This window comes from Lathyrus oleraceus, chromosome 1, assembly GCF_024323335.1.
Source record: "Lathyrus oleraceus cultivar Zhongwan6 chromosome 1, CAAS_Psat_ZW6_1.0, whole genome shotgun sequence".
NCBI lineage: Eukaryota > Viridiplantae > Streptophyta > Magnoliopsida > Fabales > Fabaceae > Lathyrus > Lathyrus oleraceus.
The window spans coordinates 408612309-408633083 of record NC_066579.1 but is presented as its reverse complement, the minus strand read 5'-3'; the positions used below and the strand labels follow the sequence as shown (position 1 = coordinate 408633083).

At 34.1% G+C, this 20775-nt stretch overlaps 1 protein-coding gene and 1 pseudogene across 1 annotated transcript; one reads left to right on the top strand and one right to left on the bottom strand.

Moving 5' to 3' along the window:
* The first annotated feature begins 2531 nt into the window (after window positions 1–2531).
* LOC127076295 (phosphoglycolate phosphatase 2) lies at window positions 2532–6129 on the top strand. Its single transcript, XM_051017911.1, has 11 exons — window positions 2532–2935; window positions 3041–3108; window positions 3188–3280; window positions 3369–3440; window positions 3685–3756; window positions 4275–4334; window positions 4420–4472; window positions 5131–5228; window positions 5326–5425; window positions 5531–5634; window positions 5714–6129. The coding sequence occupies exons 1-11, from the start codon at window positions 2854–2856 to the stop codon at window positions 5812–5814; spliced, it is 903 nt and encodes a 300-aa protein (XP_050873868.1). The 5' UTR covers window positions 2532–2853; the 3' UTR covers window positions 5815–6129.
* Window positions 6130–16850: 10721 nt separating this feature from the next.
* LOC127116479 (uncharacterized) lies at window positions 16851–16950 on the bottom strand (annotated as a pseudogene).
* Between the last annotated feature and the right edge of the window lie 3825 nt (window positions 16951–20775).

Here is a 20775-nt window from a genome sequence, read left to right as displayed (position 1 = left end):
TATTAGTTATTTAAACTAGGATATAATTTAATCTAGTTTATTAATTAAATTTTCATATATCACTTAATTAATTAAAATGGGCTATTTTGAATAATAAAAACCTAATTATTTTTTTTATTTCTTTCTTTTTCCACAGTGATGAATCGACGGTGTAAAACTTTTTTCACTGACAATGTATAGTAATTAATCTCTCTCTCTCTCTCTCTCTCTCTCTCTCTCTCTCTCTCTCTCTCTCTCTCTCTCTCTCTCTCTCTCTATATATATATATATATTATATATATATATATATATATATATATATATATATATATATTTATATATATATATAAAAGTAGATAAATAAATAGTGTTTTGTGTCAGGCATATATCCCTCAATCAGGTCACATCTCCGTTGATCTAGCCATCTCAAGATGAAACACCCTAGGTCTGAAGGTATTGGTCAGTCATTTAATCAACTCATAGAATACTCTTCTTACCACCAAAAAAATCACGTGTCCAATTTTTTGGGGAATTGTTACTTTTATTTGCAGCTTCAAAAAAGCTCGTTGGTAGCTCCCCCCTCTAGAGGTCCTGGGTTCGGTCCCTTAGGACCTATTTTTTAGCTTTTCATAGTTTTTACTATGTTTACTAATTTTCATATATCACTTAATTAATTAAAATGGGCTATTTTGAATAATAAAAACCTATTTTTTTATTTCTTTCTTTTTTGACAGTGATGAATCGACGATGTAAAACTTTATTTTTCTATTATTAAAATAAAACCCATTAATTAATTTTCTCACTATAATTAATTCACCACTACTTTTCTATTATTAAAATAAAACCCATTAATTAATTTTCTAATTAATATATTATATTAGTTATTTAAACTAGGATATAATTTAATCTAGTTTATTAATTAAATTTTCATATATCACTTAATTACTTAAAATGGGCTATTTTGAATAATAAAAACCTAATTATTTTTTTTATTTCTTTCTTTTTTCACAGTGATGAATCGACGGTGTAAAACTTTTTTCACTGACAATGTATAGTAATTAATCTCTCTCTCTCTCTCTCTCTCTCTCTCTCTCTCTCTCTCTCTCTCTCTCTCTCTCTCTCTCTCTCTCTCTCTCTCTCTCTCTCTCTCTCTCTCTCTCTCTCTCTCTCTCTCTCTATATATATATATATATATATATATATATATTATATATATATATATATATATATATATATATATATATATATATATATATATATATATATATATATATATATATATATATATAAAAAGTAGATAAATAAATAGTGTCTTGTGTCAGGCATATATCCCTCAATCAGGTCACATCTCCGTTGATCTAGCCATCTCAAGATGAAACACCCTAGGTCTGAAGGTATTGGTCAGTCATTTAATCAACTCATAGAATACTCTTCTTACCACCAAAAAAATCACGTGTCCAATTTTTTGGGGAATTGTTACTTTTATTTGCAGCTTCAAAGTCAACCTTGTTTTTCTTTTGGTGCCTTTTTCACTGAGTCTTGGACATTGGTTTATTGGCCATGTAATTTGTTGGATTATATGAATACTTCTTTAAAACTTGTGAGTTATCATGGTATAATGAATTCACACCAATTTCGACCAACCTCAATCCCTGCTGGTCGTTGTTAGTCGATCTTGCAGGTCTAAACCACTTATCAACGGGACGTTAGCATATGGAACATAAGTCCTGCTTTGGAATGTCATAATTTGGCCCATGAAGGCCAACATTGAGGCAATTTTGGGCTATAATTTGTTCGACCACGCCGACTATATTATTTTGTCCTCCAGAATTATTTTATTGGACATTCCTAACCACTTGGTCTGCATCCTGGTTTCTATGCACCAATTATACCAAGTACGTGGGTTACTGACCTCCGCATGGCATCCATACATATTCCACGTCTGAACTACTTCAAACTGTCACGTTATGCGATAATTGTCTTTATATCTCTCAATTGCCTCTATTAAGAACCTATAGCTGACTCATATAGTGTTGTCGAAGCATCCTCAATTCAAGTCCTTAACATATGATGGACGCGTTGAACTTGACATTTTCACGTCGAAGTACTGATTTGTGCAAACCTTTTCGAGATTCTGGACATGTTTTGAAGATACAGTGATATTAATCTTGTCGATTTGTTCTTAAGTCCCTTCCAAATTAGGTTTAGTGCAGTGTCGAAAATCACAGACTAACAAGTGGAGACTAAAGTGCTCATCTATGCACTCATACCCGCTTATTTAAGTGTGTAATTACCCGAACTCATACTCATATCTATACTCATTTTTGCGAGTTTTACCTACCCATTGTGGATATATTTATGGGTACTCATTGGAGATATGTTAAATTGTCATTCTTAGAATCGTCAGGTCATGTGTCATTTTAACGAAGAGACCTAATTAAGAAATGACTAATATAACCCGTGCTTAATTTAAAACATAAGAAGAATTATATATGTGTTTAAGAGTACTTCAGAGAAATGATGAACAATTTTATGGTTGATTTGTCATCCATGTGACGATTAACATATCACATTAAGATGTTAATCTGAACAATTGACACACATAAAATTGAAATTAAAATACTAATATAGTCAAAAACATGTTTGAAAGCACTTTAAAGAGACAAAGACTATTGTTTTCTCCTTTAACATGAATGATCTAAAGAAAAGTAAATTACTATTCTATCCTAAATTATATGAAATTTGTCAATTTTTATGAAAAGAGAAATGATAAGAAACGTGTTGTTTGTGACTCTCCGCAAAGAACAAAGAGGGAAGACAAAGTAAGGCAGTTATAACCGCACTGTTTCATTCTCATTCAGTTCTGTTGTTCTCATGAGTTCGTCGCAGTCTCTTCAACCTCACAATTTCAAAGATCTATTAGATTCCGTCGAAGCTTTTCTCTTCGATTGCGATGGTAACTCTATTATTATTATTAACATTTCAATTTTCCATTCATGTATTGTATGTATATACATGTTTTTTCTTCAGAATTCCATTCATGTAACTTTCTCTGGTTTAGGTGTGATTTGGAAGGGTGATGAACTCATCGATGGCGCTTCTCAAACTCTCGACATGCTTCGATCCAAGGTAACTAACTAACTTGCATCATCTACTGCAATGAAATGATCCCTTATGAGTTGAGACTAATCTGTAATTTCGTTGTTAGGGGAAAAAGCTGGTGTTTGTCACCAATAATTCCTGGAAGTCTAGAACTCAATATGCTGAAAAGTTCAAATCTTTGGGAATTTCTGTTTCCCCGGTTCGCTTCTCTTTCTATTTCAATTTCATGTTTAATGAATTATAGTATCTGCTTGATAGTAATATTTTTTGTGTTACTTACATTACAGGATGAGATATTCTCCTCGTCGTTCGCAGCTGCTATGTACTTGAAGGTTAACAATTTCCCTTCACAAAACAAGGTTCTTGCTTTGCTTAATCTATTGCTTTCGCTTCTTTCTTGGCTATGTTACCGATTAGCAATTTTTTAGAAAACACAAATATGAAAATTGATTTTTGTTTAGTAATCGAAAGTGGAAATGTGATGTAGAAGTATTTGCTTATATCAAATAGGGTCCCTAGTTTTCAGTTTCCTTTTAGATTTTTCATGTCAAAATCAGTTACCTATACCTGTATAGATTCACTAATGTAGTACTCAATGTTCAGGTTTATGTGATTGGCGGGGATGGTATACTGGATGAGTTGCAGCTTGCTGGTTTCACAGCTTTTGGTGGTCCTGTAAGTTCTCCATAATTTTAAGAAAGACCTAGGAAACTATAAGAGAAGTTATTAAGAAAGACCTCGAGATTAACAATTTGGATAAAAGCATGGCCCTGGTGGAAGTTGATCCATGTGGCCGACCCCACTTAGTGGGATAAGGCTCGGCTGTTATTGTTGTGTAGAAATTGGAGAACATGGTGTCTGCAGGGAAATTTAAGAGGCATCTATGCACTGTTGTTCTACCTACCAGATTAGTTTTTCTGTTAAAGTTGTCTTTTCGTCGAAACTTTGGTTGTTTGGATGGTTAATTTTCACCTTCATTGAATAGGCACTGGTTAAGAGTAAGCAACATGTTTTTGTGAATGGTGTGTTAGAATGGAAACCCTGGCACTAACATTTTTGGCTCAAGTGAACATAGACTCTATTAGGCTACATTTTTCTTAAGGAAAATACATGCTTCAGTCGATGCATAGAAAGGCGTGAGATTCACTAAATTGTGACCCGAGATATCCTCACTGAAGTATTCACAATTGCAGGGAGATGCGGACAAAACAATAGACTGGAAGCAGAGCGGCTTCTTTGAACATGATAAGAGTGTAATGTAGCACCTTGCCCCTTCTTACTTTGAGTAACTTTGTTTAGATCTCTGGTTGCAGTTAACTGACGAGTTCACTTTTGCAGGTTGGAGCTGTAGTGGTTGGTATAGATCCAAAAATTAACTATTACAAGCTTCAGTAAGAAAATACTTTCCTTTGTTCTTTTCTTGAACACCTTATCTTCTGCTCTTTTGTCTCAAAATATTTAGTTCAGAACCCTTGATGAATTAGATTTGTAAATACATGGAGTCCCAAATGAGTATTGATATTAACAGAACAATATTCCAGTTGTCGGTAATGTATAACCTGAAGCATCCGCATTGCATATTCTTTGGGTCAGGCTGACTTAAGATGAATTTCTAAGGATCATAGTTTGGCTTCATCAATCCATCGAAGTTTTAGAGTTTCTGTCAAATATTTGAACTTCTAAGATTTGTAGTTTGGCTTCATCAGTCATCGAAGATTTGTATGGGCTGATTTGTGGGCTGTTGAAATAAGTTCAAAAGACTGCAAAATGTTTTAGTGAACAAATCACCTTTTTTCAAGTGAACCCCAAAACAGATAATTTTTCCTAAAGCGATTGACTTAGAAAGTAGCATGCTGCAGGTGAATAGGTAGTTTTTTCTTTTTCATTACAGCGTAGGTTGATATGAATAATCAAAATCATATATTTGTTCATGGCAGTCATTTCAATTCTGATCAAACAAAAACAGTGTTTTAAGAACTCAGTCCACAATTATTTAATTACTTGCTCTTAGTTGTTTCATATGCTGATATCTTGAATTTCATCTTACAGGTATGGAACCCTTTGCATACGCGAAAATCCAGGATGCCTTTTCATTGCTACCAACCGTGATGCTGTTGGGCATATGACTGCTTCCCAAGAATGGCCTGGTACTCTATTAACTCCCATTTTATCCTTAAATAATGGGTATTTGATATGCAATTTGATTGTATGTCCTCCTAATAATGGATAAAAGTTGGATTTCAGGAGCTGGGTGTATGGTTGCGGCCATGTGTGGATCAACCCAGAAGGAACCCGTTGTTGTGGGGAAACCATCAACCTTTATGATGGACTTTTTACTTGAGAAGTAAGAAAGTTAAATTCTTAAACTTGTTATGTTTTTTCCACTGAGTTTGTTTCGTTTTACTTTATATTTTTCTCTTCTCATAACATAACGCGTTATTTCAAGCAGATTCAATTTAAGTTGTTCCAAGATGTGTATGGTGGGTGATAGACTAGATACTGATATACTGTTCGGACAAAATGCTGGTTGCAAAACTCTTCTAGTACTTTCAGGTAATTGGACTTGTATTTTCTGCATCATATATACAGACTTGTACTTTCATGTTGTGATTACTCTTATTTGCGCGAACAGGTTGCACAACTCAATCAGATTTACAAGACCCTTCAAATAATATTCAGCCAGACTACTATGCAACCAAAGTTTCTGATATGCTCGATTTATCAAGAGCATAAATAGATTTTCTGCAATTAAGCCATTCCTTTCACAGAGACTTTGGTTTGCGCCTTCGACATACCTGACTTTGTAATCACATTGATACAATTTTCATTATTTATTATAGCGGCAGGTTCCTCATTTTCTGCCACCTTATTTTGGTTTGCGCCTTTGTGGTAACTTAAGCCAAGCATCATCCCATCCCATGTGGATTAGAACCATTAGATATATTGTTGGAATGCTTAAAACAGCATATGTTCATTGTTGAATTACCAGTGATGACTTGGGTGAAATTGTTCGAATGTGTTAATTCCAAATAAACTTTGTAACAATCATTTGGCAGTGTTCTTAGCGAAGTAATATAAGTTGACGGCAAATTTAGACCATGTCACCGACGATGCTGCATTAGTTTAGAAGCAGAGAATTTATCTTCTTGGTGGAATTTGAATTTAGAAATCCTGAATCTGAACTAGTTATGACCACAGGAGAAAAGATAATGCATAATCTGAGGCGATGACACCAAAGTAGAACACAAACTAGTAAAAACTGAAGCAATATTAGGCACAGGTTAGTTGTTGTATAACCTTTTCAATACTGGACATTAGGGCAATGTTTAGAAGCTAGTTTTATGTCTCAAACTCAATCAGCATAATCTGACAAGTGGTTAAATACAAGCACACAGCTTGGAAAAACCACAAACAACTGGACAAAACAAAACAGTGACAATTGTTGCATAACATGACAAGATTAATCAATTATTCCTCACTACAACTATCTATTTACTCTGTTACAAATTGATCCATAGTTATTTGTTAGAAGTTGACAACTCTAATCCAAAACTTTATGCATACTTAGTATTGTTGTCATGGCTCCTGTCATTTTCTACTAAAACATATGAACCACTAACATAAACACGAACACTCGATCAGAAAAACACGTCGACACTGATAACAACTTTAAAAAATAGATAAATTAAGCACAAACACGTGTCAGAATAAATGTCGGACATCAAACACGTCTTTATTTACACGTGTCGGTGCTACATAGATGCAAAGATATCATACACTCCCTTTATCCAAAATCTTGGCAACCATATCTCATATCTCATATTCACCTCACATCCAAACAATGTTTGTAGAATTTCTTAGGTTTCCTCATAGACCTATTGGGCCATGCTCTCTGTGTTGCATTTAAACCCAAATCTAAAATGGGCCATAGTCCTCTGTTGGTTATGCTACACTGCTACTGGATATATTCTGATAAAGTCCCTAACTAAAAATTCTTGTAATTAGCCACATTAAACTTCCAAATAAACAAGAATCTTATGATTTTTGTCCTATTTTGAGGAATATTCCCATGATGTGTTCTGTCATAATAACTTACTTCTTACAACCCCCTGTCCTTCCACTGTGGCACCAATCAATGACCTTACACATTTGATGTAGCTCTTTACTAAGTTCACATGGTGTCTTACTACTTATTTATATGCTACATACATAGTATAGTATAATATTTAACTTTTCAATATTTAATTAAACATTGCAAAATGAATCTAATTAAAGTTTTATCTTTTCTATGAAGATGATAAGCATGCCTCTAATTACTCAACAACTCACATCAAAGAAGTTTCAATATCATAATTGGTCCACTTTTTTTTCTCTCCTTTCCAACCATTTTACAGGTCAAAATTGGATTTGAATGATGATAAGTGAAAGAAAAGGACATTTAATGAAAAGTTATTATAGACCTTAGCCATGCCAAAATTTTGAGTTGTGCATTCTTTTGTTTCTTACATGTTCACAATTAAAAAATTACTACACTTTTTTTTTGGTGGAAGAGATTTTGACATCAAAAGAAACTAAAAAGTGAAGCTAGCCTCCAAATCCCACATCTCTAAAGCCTTCTTTAAAGCTTTTTTCAACTAGGGGAGATTATCAAACTCTGAACCATCAGAGTCTCACTCTTGAAAGAATATATTCCCTTCTACTAGTAAAACAAAAATATATTCAAACTTTGTAGAGACCCAAAGTAATTAAAAAACTATATGTGTAAATTACATGTTGAGTGGCCCAAGACTCACATGCATGCCACATGTTCAAATCTAATTCTATTACTACTCTACCATCTCATTGTTGCTCACATACAATATTATTGATTACAAGCATACCAATTAATCATTTTAAGAAAAATATGATATCATTATGCACTTCTCATAGATAAATTTTTAAATTTAATTAGAGGTGATAAACAGCAATCTCTGTGATGTGATTGAACTATAATACTATTGGATAAACAATATTTATTTAATCATAGTAACTATAACAATAACAATGAGTTTAATATGAAGTAAGAGTAGAGGACCACTTCATAAAACTCTAGTTTTGAATCAAATGACAGATAGAATTGCATGTGAGTATGGGGTAAGTAGCTCGAAATTCTATGCATGAAGTTCAGATCTACTTTGTTTTTCTCTCATATTTAATTTTCCCTTTCATTGTTTATATGCATTTGTTTAGTGTCCCTATATCTTTTGGAATGTGTTGCATTTGCATTGCATGAAGTTAAAATTAAAAGTAGGGAAAAGTAGAAATATATCGTAAAAGTTTGCTCAAATTGCATGGTTTTAGAAAGCAACAATTCATGTAATGTCCTAAAAAGATCAAAAAGGGTTTTAATTAACAAAAACATGTTTTGTGATAGTAAATTAAGTTAGATGATAAACAAATAGATCAATATTACTTTAAAAAGATAAACTTCCACTCACTCTTAGGAAATACATACATGTTTCAAAACCTAGAAAAGAAAAAAGCAAAGATTTTTAAAATCATCTTTCCACATTTTATGCTAACAAAAAGAGGCTATAAAATAAAAGATAAAATTGGTCCATATTAATAAAGTTTTATTTAACCAAGAAAAAAAATAGGGTTAGGGAGTCCTTTGGAAAAAAGATGGAAAAAAGAAGAAAGCAACTAAGAAAACAAAAGTGTCTATTTTTGAGAGGGATAGGACCAAAGAAGAGAGTAGTGCCTATTTGCTTTTTTTAGTTTGGGACCAAACTTGGGTACTATATTGCATAGTCAAAATCCAAAACCAACTTATCTTAATGTTAATCCTTTAAATTTAAGGCCATTGTAACCTTCTAGTTCATTGCTCCATGTGGCTATTGATGAATGACTCTAGATAATGACTTTAACCAAAAAAAGTTGTACATGACATGAGCAATCAAACAAAACATTGTAATTAAAAGTCACAGTCCAAAGTTGATTTATTGTCGTTTTTTGAGACATTTAGATTCTAAATAGTTAGGTTTTCCCATTTGGTGCATTATGCATCGTCTTATAAAAAAATGAATTGAGTCCGAAAAATTTAACACAGTCGACAATCGACGACAACGATAATCGAATCTTATTTTACTAATTGAAATCAATTATAACAAAACATAAAATTATTAAATTAAATATTATATTTTAAATTCGAATCAGAGATCTCACTTACTTTATCTTTGATTTAAAAACAATATAAAAAAAATAATACAAATGTAAATAATAATACAAAATAAAGATAAATATAACCTTAAAAACATTTGGTTGATGTTTGAAGGGGACATGCTTGGTCATATTATAAATATAATTCATACTATCATGGACATGTCTTGAATTATTGAATGGTGTTTAATTTGTGGTGGATATTAAAAGAAAAACTTAAAGGGATATACATTTCAATAAATTTACATTCTTTTTTTCACTTCCAAACCCATAATTCATTTATGAAAAGTGAGAGTCGCTTGAATGATATGAAACACCAAAAAGATTAAGGCCTAATTGGGGGCTCATATATGAGATGAAATATATAATAATTCTAAACAATTTCTATGTATATAATCTTTATTATTAATTTAATTTTCTCATTTACTCACTTAACATAGTTTGAGTGAACCTTATATGATACCATGTCCCATCATAGCATAATAGCATTAAGAAATTGGGCCCTTGTTGGCTAGTATTATAAAGACATTGATAATAATTAAATTAATTGCTAGGATCACACTACAAGATGAAGATTGAGATGTGATTTTTTCTTATACATACAATACAACATCTTCTTACAATGAAATTAAAGCTAGTTCTTTTTGGTACACACATAATCAAAAGCTTTAATGAGCCATTGCATTGAGTGTGTTGGATGGTCCACCAAAACTTATTATAGCTTCTTTGATTCACTAATACACTTCTATCTTTCATTGGATCATCTCAAACATTCTCATCAACCCTTGGTCCATTACTTTGTTATTTCATTCACTATATAGAAATCAACACATATTTAATAGTGATGCATTAATAATATAAAAAAAATTATACTATCATTTAATAAAAATATATATGATAAATAATTGGTTAAAATTTTTAGTCTGACCTGATAGGTTTCATGATCGTTGCCGATGCATCAGCAATTATTGTTGATTTTTATTATTTTTCTTCTTTCTTTGTCCTATAGTTAATTGTTTCTATTTGATTTTTTCCCCTTAGATTTTTGGTTTAGAAGAGAGATCTAGGACAGCAAGGCTATACAATCCAATAGCTACTCCACACTATGGGGGATGTTGTCCTTTTCTTTAACCTTATCACTCATGTTTTCTCAATAACATGTGAATTCAGAGTTTTTAATTGAAATACTCAATTATTGGCAATTTAACCATTTTTTGAGACATATTGGCAATTTGATTGACCCTTCAAAACTTGTTTATATATGAAAATAATATTTTATGTAAATTCAACTTAAGATTCTATTTTTTGTATGGATTTAATCAAAACATATTAAATGTTAAATATAAGTATATCTTTAAGTAGGAATTCGAGTGTTAATTCATTATATTTTGTGAAAGTTTATTCTCTCTAGACAACCTCATTATTAACTCAAATTAAGATTTAACCAACATTATTGCAGTTGCTATTGTTAGTCTAATGATAAAGTTAATTTGTGCAACTCTATATTAAAAGATTTCCTAGCTATCAACATTGGAAAACAGACTTAAAATATTGCAATCAACTAATACTCACTCACTTCTAAAAAAAAATTAATATTTTAAATATTTTACCTATATTTAATAATTAAAGGTTTAATCACTATTTAAAAATCAAATTTTGGCCCACTCCATAACTTTTTCTAAAAATTTCAATCTCCATTTCAATTAGAGAATATTTTTGTTGATGTATCTTCTATTTATTAATGGTGGGATATTGCATATCTAGTCAATGAAACATTTATTTCATGGATCTTAAAATTGCCACGGTTTATTATTGTGTTAACAAGTGACTCTAAATAAATAAATAAAAGGATAAATTGTATTATTTAAAAATTGAAATTAATTTAAAAATCTTTTAATAGAATTTGATTTTTGTTAGTCAAAACAACAAAACAAATATATGTTAGATGACATACTTCGATCTAAAGGAGGGTGAATAGATCATTAATTAAAAAAATTTAACAAAATACTGTTTTGAAAATTTTATGGCGAGCGGAAGTAACCCGAACCGAATAGTCTAACCGAACATCTATCGAAAAGCTCGGATATGCATTAATGCAATCAACGTATGATAAAGAATACAAATTGATCAAAGACTTGTAATCACTACCAATTGAATGCTATGTTACAAGTATAGTCTATTCCCAATGATAAATCACAAAAAAATACGATTGAGACAAATTATCGAACACCTTGTGTGTAATCGATTTTGTTCAGAAATCTGTATGGTTTTGTTGATCTTTAAATCCAATCACAATCTAAAGGATTGTGATCAACTCAACAAAACCTCTTTCAAAAGGTTATCAAAAAATTTATCCAAACGTAATGATCTCACAATCGATGAATTCAACAATTTTTGCAATTGAAAAATAAAAGAGATAGAGAGAGAGTGTGTACACAAGGATTTGTTTATGCAGTTCCCCAATCGACCTTGTTATGGATATGTTTGCCCTCAATTCAAACTCGAATTGAGATAGTAAAATTAAACTTGCTTTGCAAAAATATGTATACAAGAGAAATGTAGCAATCCAATCCTACAAACCATAAGTTTGATGTTGATTCTGACATTTTCTCTTCCCTTGATCAAAGCTTGATCAAGTAACCCAACAATACCAATTTAGTCCACCATCTCACCTTGCTCCTTTGCAAGAACCTTATGTTCCTTAAAGCCTTCACTCGATCGTATTCAAATTGTGAATTGTTGTAATTCAAGATTTACCAATGTGATCCACCGTCCCACGTTACTCCTTTGCAAGAACCTTGCGTTCTTCAAAATCTTCACTTGATTGGATCCAAATTGTGTAATCTTGTCCAAAACCTTCAAATCCCTAAATGATTTTAAAGGAAACCCTAACTCGTTTTTCTTATTTGAACCCCTCAAAGATCTTAATCCAATTTATAATTCAATCAACCTAAATTGGATGTTATCAACCCTAATTCTAGATGGCACCCAAACAAAGAATGATTATGCGTAGTTTATTTGTGTGTATGCATAGAATGGAGTTGAAGATGATGAGAACTCTTTGAAATCCCAGTTTTGTGTAGGTTTACTCTAGAACCTTACCATATATGATGCATGTATGAAGTATTTATATGCATACGTGTTTGGAGGGAAAATGAAGGCAAAAGATTTAACAAAAGTTGTGATTTTTTGGAAAAATATGTTGCATGTGACGACCTATGTAATTCAGGTGTCGACTTGTCCGATGCATGCATCGACTTGTATAGGTCATGAGTTGACCTGTATAGGTCATGAGTCGACACATGCAGTCAGCACATCAAACAAAGGCTACAAACTTTAAAAATGGAGTACATGAACCGACCTGAAAATCGGATGTGTCGACACATAGGAAAATATTTCTTCTATGTATCGATCTAAAGCATGTATGTGTTGACACGTAGATTGTTTTTCTCATAAAAACTTGTTTTTGATGCATGAAACCTTTTCCAACTCATTTCAAAATGTTTTTATGCTTCCTAATACTAAGATGCACATTGAGACTCAAAAGATATCGTCCAATATACATAAATGCTAAAGTATCCTAGTTTGGACATCACACAAAATACATCTAACAGAAAGTTAAAATCACATACTCCCCCTTTTGTATTTCGTGTCTTCGTGAAGGCTCCACTTGAATGTATGTATCCCAACTTCATCTTATAGATGTTTCCCCCTTTGACAACATCAAAAAAAAGACAAAGCAATCCATGAGAAGTACCTTATATAACACATATATTAACATAACACATATATTAATATAACACATATAGGCGTTTGCAAAGATAAGGTCATCAATAAAACAACACTCACATAGAATGATGTAAATAATGAAAAAATCTTAAACATAAATAGAAGCATTTAAAGCAATAATATAACACGGTTGGCACAACTTATGCCAAATAACATGTACAATAAACATGAAAGATGAAGGATACAATGCAATCAAAAACTCTTGAGTTGTTAAAGCAAAATGATTACGTGACATGTATTTTTGGTGCTCCTGAAATGTTGCACACATGTGTGATATTGCAAGACGATATATAGATTTATCACCACTTAAACCAAAAACAGAGATGTTATCATAACAATGACACATTACAAGAATGTTGCTAACATTAGAACATGTTCAAACATATTTCATGGTGAAATAGATAACCGGCTTAAACACCAGGAACATATTTCAAGTATGAAAGAAGAATAACATAAACTCACTATAAGCATATAAATTGACACACATCAATAGAAAATTTTGAAAGTGCACATTCATGTGTTATTTCATTCAATCAATAATATCAAGCATTTGGAACATAAACAACATGCAAAAGTAAAAGCTTACTTTCAAATAGGGAAAATAGAACAATATTACCTCGCTTATGAATTGATGAAGGATGCACTCATATGTGATTGAGCTTCCAAGAAAAGTTAGAGCAAATTATATAAAGTTCATGCAACAAATCATATCTAGGAAAGATTTTAGATATCGAGTATCCCTAATTCCCTTCGAATGTTGAAAAATGGTTCAGTCGCAAGAGGTTTTATAAAAATATCCGCAAGTTGATTTTTGCTATCAACATGCTAAAATACGACGTCTCCTTTTTGAAGATGGTCACGTAGTAAGTGGTGGCGGATATCAATATGCTTAGTGCAAGAGTGTAATACCAGATTTTTGGTTAGATTAATAGCACTAGTGTTGTCACACATAATAGGAATATGTTGTAGTTTAATATAAAAAACAAGTGGTTGTTGTTTGAGCCATAAAATTTGAGCACAACAACTACTAGATACTATGTATTCTGCCTCGGTAGTTGAAAAAATAAGGGAAACTTATTCTTGTTATGCCAACTTACTAAGGAGTTTGAAAATATGTGACAAGTTTCACTAGTACTCTTCCTATCTGATTTGCAACCGGAAAAATCAGAATTCGTATAACCACCAAATTAGAATCGCTTCCCTTGGAATACCAAAACCCATACTTAGAAGTACCATGAAGGTATCTAAGAATGCACTTTATGGATTTCAAATGCGATTCCTTAGGAGCCGGTTGATAACGAGTACAGATATACACACTAAACATAATGTCCGGCCTAGATGCAGTAAGATATACAAGAGAACCAATCATACATTTATACTTTTTGACATCAACATCCTTATGATAACACGAAATTATATCATATTTTTGGACTTAATTCAATTAAATTTTATTATTATTTATTTCAGTTCACTTCATTTTATAAGATATTACGCGGTATTTTCTTCCTATTTGTCTCAGGTGGTTTATTTTGAAGCACTAGTAAAAATGGAAGAAAAGGAGGTGCAAAAAGGAGAGAAAAAGAACCAAATGCCAAAGCCCAGCCCAAAGCGCAAGACACAAATGATGTGCCTGTGACGGACGTCACAGAGGGCGTGACGAGCGTCACGCAAAACAGCCTTGTGACGAACGTCACACCATTCCCCTACTTTTTGGGCGCAAGTAACGCCTCAGAGACTTGAAGAGACGTTGAGGAGTGTTGGGCCCTATATCCACGCCATGCAATTAGCTACGTTGAAGACCTTTTGGCAGCAGACAGTTACTTAATGACACCAATATAAATAGCCACTTTGGAAAACCTAAGGTGGTTCCGGAAGCTTTTCCAATTTTTTCCTTTGCCGCTTTTCGCTTTTGCTTATTTTCTTTTCCAGCAATTTCAGTATTGTTTCTTTATTTATTTTTCTTACAAGTTCTACACTATTTCCCTTGCAATTTATACTTTCCTTTTTAGCATTTAATTAATTCTTTTCGCACAATAGTTTCTACACCGGAAACTATTGTGCAACTTTTACCGGATCTAACCTTACGTTAGAATCTAGTTTTTATTTCCTTCGTTTTAACTTGTTGTTTAATTGAAGAATCCAAGAACAAATCCTACCGGCTTGTGGTGGAGTGTTCAAGACTATTGTTTAACGCATTCAGGTTCTTTAATTATTATTTAATGCTTTGTTTTATTACTTATTTATATTATCTGTCTGGGATGAGTCTGTTTATGCATGATATATATTTTTGTTTGTTTAGCATGTCTGGCTAATTCGCCTAGATATCGGTATGTAAAGTAAGCGGAATAAGGGATCAAGACTAAGTCGGTCTAATTAAATTTAAAATTAAAATCAATCTTTTTACGGTCTCAATTTACAGGTTTAATAACAAGATTTTTTTACAAAAGTAAAAGACATAAAGAAGTTAAAATCAATAGAGCGAGAGTTTGAGGTTTTAACTGGACAGTGTAAATTAGGCATTAATTCTAGATCAGGGCGAGAGCAAGTTTTAGAGTTAATTAAATTCTGACCTTTTCCAAAAAGTATTTTTAAAGATTGAATGTGAGGACGAGAGTTAAGCATTCGGGTTTAATTGTATAACCTAAGTCAACAGAGCGAGAGTTTGAGATAAGGGTGTTTAAAACGGTCAGTGTTTTCTTAAAAAGAGTTTCTGCAACTTTATTGCTTTCAAAAAATGGTTTTTGACTTAATTATAAGTGACAGCTACATTAACATAAAATCATGGTTTATTCAACAGAGCGAGAGTTTGAGATAAAACCTTTAATCAATAAAGTTAACTGAAACGATTTATTTTAAAACCAAGAAACCGACAAAGAATTGATTCCCTAATTACGACGAACTACATACCGATATCCGCTTTATTAATATTTAATCTAGATCTTAGTTTAGTTTTTAGCTTCGCCCCCAAACAATCAACCATTATTCACCTTAGCTTTACGAAGTAACCTTAGATAACGGTATATCGATTCATAAGTCCCTGTGGGATCGATATCTTTTAAAACTACGCGATAGAACTGTGCACTTGCAGTTTGTACCCCAAATTCGACTCATAAAGTCGCGATCAAGTTTTTGGCGCCGTTGCCGGGGACTTTTATTTAATCGATATCGTAACTCTTCCGTTACGCTGTAGAGACTAAGGTTTCTTTTTCTTCTATTCTTTCTTTCGTTGATTTGCATGCCACGCACTCGCTCACAAGGCGAACCGCTCTATTTACGAATCAACGATATCGAACTATATCTCCGAGTCTTACGACGAATTCGGGAATATCGTGCTGCAAACAATCTCCCTCCTATAGAACTTCCTGATTTCAAAAACCTTTTTCCTTCGATAACCGAGATGGCAGAACCAGCTCGTGCTCTTAGAGATTACGCCGCTCCATCGCAAGATGAGCCGCATTCAAGTATTGCTCCGCCCGCAATCGAAGCAAACAACTTCGAACTTAAACCTTCGCTGTTGCAGGCGGTGCAACAGAACCAATTCTCTGGAAATCCTACCGAGGATCCAAACCTTCATTTATCCGTATTTGTCCAATACGCTGATACTGTTAAAGCTAATGGTGTCACTTCAGAGGCAATTCGACTTCGTCTTTTTCCTTTCTCATTAAGAGATAGCGCTAGAAGATGGCTTCAATCTCTCCCTTCCAACTCAGTCACCACATGGAACGAGTTGAAGAAAGTTTTTCTTGCCCGATACTTTCCGCCAAGCAAAACAGCTATGTTAAGAGCCCAGATAAACGGATTTAAACAGAAAGACAACGAGTCTCTTTTCGAAGCATGGGAAAGATACAAAGACATGATGAGACTTTGCCCACACCATGGTTTGGAAGACTGGTTAGTAATTCACATATTTTATAATGGTCTCTTATACAACACAAGGTTAACAATAGACGCCGCTGCAGGTGGTGCATTAATGAACAAACCTTATGCTGATGCTTACCAGCTTATCGAGAGCATGGCCCAAAACCACTATCAGTGGGGAACCGAACGAACAACGGTGGAAAAACCTCAAACGAAAACTGGCATGTACGAGATAAGTAACCTTGATCACGTTAACGCAAAAGTGGATGCTTTGGTCCAGAAAATTGAAAGTTTAAACGTATCACCTCCAGCCGCCGTGGTTGCTATAACTCAGAATTGCGAGGTCTGTGGAATCCAAGGCCACACTCCTACGGACTGTCAACTCTTGACAGGAATCCAAGCAGAGCAAGTAAACTATGCTCAAGGAAGCCCCTATGCGAACACCTATAACTCAAATTGGAAGAACCATCCAAACTTTTCATATAAGAGTAATAACGCTTTGTACGCACCTGGACAGTCTCCAAATCAAGCCCCAGCTATACCTCCGGGATATCAGAAACCGAACCCATCCATGCCTAACAATAACGCCCCTAGGAAATCCAACTTGGAAATCATGATGGAAAACTTTATAGCTTCCCAACAACAAACCAATAAAGATTTCTTAAACCAGAATGTACACACTGGCGAACAACTTAAACAACTAGCAAGCAAAGTAGATGCCTTGGCTACCCATAACAAAATGCTGGAAACACAAATATCACAAGTAGCCCAACAACAAGCACCTACTGCTGCCCCAACTGGTACATTCCCTGGACAGCCCCAACCTAACCCGAGAAGCCACGCTCATGCAATTATATTAGGAAGTGGAACGGAAGTGGAAGGACCGTCTGATCCAAGGATAGAAAACCAAAACCCTAAGAAATCAACTGAGGAAAGTGAACCTAAGGAAAAGGAAGAGAGTAATAAGGAAACCCTAGAAAAGAAGGAACCTTATGTACCTCCACCACCTTACAAACCACCTATACCTTACCCTCAAAGGCTTGTTAAAACCAAAGATGCGGGCCAATTTAGAAAATTTGTTGATCTCCTTAAACAATTAAACGTTACAATTCCGTTCACCGAAGCTATTACGCAGATGCCCTCATATGCTAAATTCTTAAAAGAAATTCTTTCTAATAAGAGGAAACTTGAGGATAGCGAAACCGTTACACTCCCTGCCGAATGTAGCGCTATAATCCAAAACATGCCCCCTAAACTCAAGGATCCAGGTAGTTTCTCTATACCCTGTCACATAGGAAAATTTGTCATCGACAAAGCCTTATGCGATTTAGGAGTCAGAATTAGCGTTATGCCTTTATCCATATGTAAGAAACTGGAAATGGGAGAATTAAGACCAACCAAAATGTCTGTGCAACTAGCAGATCGTTCCATCAAATATCCTGTAGGAATCCTTGAAAATGTTCCCGTACGCATAGGTCAATTCTACATTCCCACTGATTTTACAATTATGGACATTAGAGAAGATGATATTACACCCATTATACTGGGAAGACCATTCTTAGCAACTGCCGGTGCAATCATAAACGTAAAACGAGGACGACTCACCTTCGAAGTAGGTGAAGAGAAAATTGAATTCATTCTTTCCCAATTCTTGAAAGCACCTGCAATAGAAGATACATGTTACTTCATGGATATCATCGATGAATGCATAAAAGAAGCAGAGTTAGAAGAAGACAAATCATCTGACTGCCTTGTAGAAGACAGATCTAACCAATGTTTAGCAATAACACCGGACCCTACGCAATGTCTTAACAAACCAACCCCTGACCTGAAAACACTTCCCAAAAATCTGAGATATGAATTCCTAGACTTAGAACTTGAACGACCTGTGATAGTTAATGCAGACCTAGGAAGACTCGAAACAGAAAAACTCCTACATATCTTAAGGAAGTATCCAACCGCACTAGGGTACCACATCACCGATCTTAAAGGAATAAGTCCTTCTATTTGTATGCACCGCATCATGTTAGAAGAAGACTGTAAAACCTCTAGGGAACACCAGAGAAGACTAAATCCGATCCTGAGTGAGGTAGTAAAGAAGGAAATAACCAAGTTATTGGAAGCAGGTATTATATATCCTATATCTGATAGCAAATGGGTTAGTCCTGTGCACGTTGTACCAAAGAAAGGAGGCATAACCGTTATTGAAAACGAAAAAGGGGAAACTATAACTAAACGAATCGAATCAGGATGGAGAATGTGCATTGATTATAGGAAACTAAACAAAGCAACCCGAAAAGATCATTTCCCTTTACCATTCATTGACCAAATGTTAGAACGATTAGCAAAACATTCACATTTCTGTTATCTAGACGGTTATTCAGGCTTCTTTCAAATACCAATTCACCCTGATGACCAAGAAAAGACAACGTTCACGTGCCCTTTTGGTACCTTCGCTTATAGACGAATGCCGTTTGGTCTGTGTAATGCTCCTGCAACCTTTCAAAGATGCATGATGGCAATTTTCGCCGACTTTCTCGAAAACATCATGGAAGTATTTATGGATGACTTTTCCGTATACGGACAAAGTTTCGAAGAATGCCTTGAAAACCTGGAAAGAGTTCTTGAGCGATGTGTAAAAGTAAACTTAGTACTTAACTGGGAAAAGTGCCACTTTATGGTACAAGAAGGAATTGTTTTAGGACACATCATCTCGAACAGAGGAATTGAAGTAGACAAAGCCAAAATAGAGGTAATCGAAAATCTTCAACCCCCAAGAACCGTGAGAGAAGTACGAAGCTTTTTAGGACACGCCGATTTTTACCGACGATTCATCAAAGACTTCTCTAAGATAACTAAACCTTTAACCGGACTATTGATGAAAGATGCTGAATTCATATTCGACGATAACTGTTTAAAAGCATTTCAAACGCTTAAGCAAGCATTGATCTCCGCACCCATAATGCAGACACCAGACTGGAATGAACCATTTGAAATAATGTGCGATGCCAGCGATTATGCTGTAGGTGCTGTTTTAGGACAACGAAAGGATAAAAAGCTTCACGTTATATATTACGCAAGCAGAACCCTGGATGAAGCGCAAATGAATTACGCCACTACCGAGAAAGAACTCCTAGCAGTGGTATTTGCGCTAGATAAATTTCGTTCTTACTTGGTCGGAGCTAAAATAATAGTTTACACTGATCACGCTGCTATCAAGTACCTTTTAACAAAAAAGGATGCTAAACCTAGACTCCTAAGATGGATCTTGTTGCTACAAGAATTCGACTTAGAAATCAAGGACAAGAAAGGAACTGAAAACGTAGTAGCAGACCACCTCTCTAGACTTGAGAACCTTGAACCGGAAAGAACATCAATTAATGATGATTTCTCGTATGACAAACTTATAGCTACTTTGGAAGAGAACAACTCCGACATGCAAGTAGAAACCACCTTAGCTATATCTGTCACACCATGGTACGCTGATCTCGTCAATTATTTAGCTGCCGGAATAGTTCCACCTACTTTATCTTACCAGCAGAAGAAACGATTCTTCTACGACATAAAACACTATTACTGGGATGATCCCTTACTTTTCAAAAGAGGCCCCGATGGTATTTTCCGTCGATGTATACCCGAAGAAGAGGTAGAAAATATAATCCAACACTGCCACTCCGCTCCTTATGGTGGACACACAAGTACATCCAAGACCTGCTCTAAAATCCTACAAGCCGGCTTTTATTGGCCAACTATATGGAAGGACGTACATGCGGCTACTAAGGAATGTGACAGATGTCAACGCACGGGAAACATATCTAGACGTGACGAGATGCCACAAAAAGGTATTTT

Bases quoted from the DNA above. Each gene is read 5' to 3' on its own strand.
- LOC127076295 (XM_051017911.1), top strand. From the start codon at position 2,854: ATGAGTTCGTCGCAGTCTCTTCAACCTCACAATTTCAAAGATCTATTA. The intron at 2,936-3,040 runs GTAACTCTATTA...TCTCTGGTTTAG, and splicing joins TTTTCTCTTCGATTGCGATG to GTGTGATTTGGAAGGGTGAT. The intron at 3,109-3,187 runs GTAACTAACTAA...TTTCGTTGTTAG, and splicing joins TCGACATGCTTCGATCCAAG to GGGAAAAAGCTGGTGTTTGT.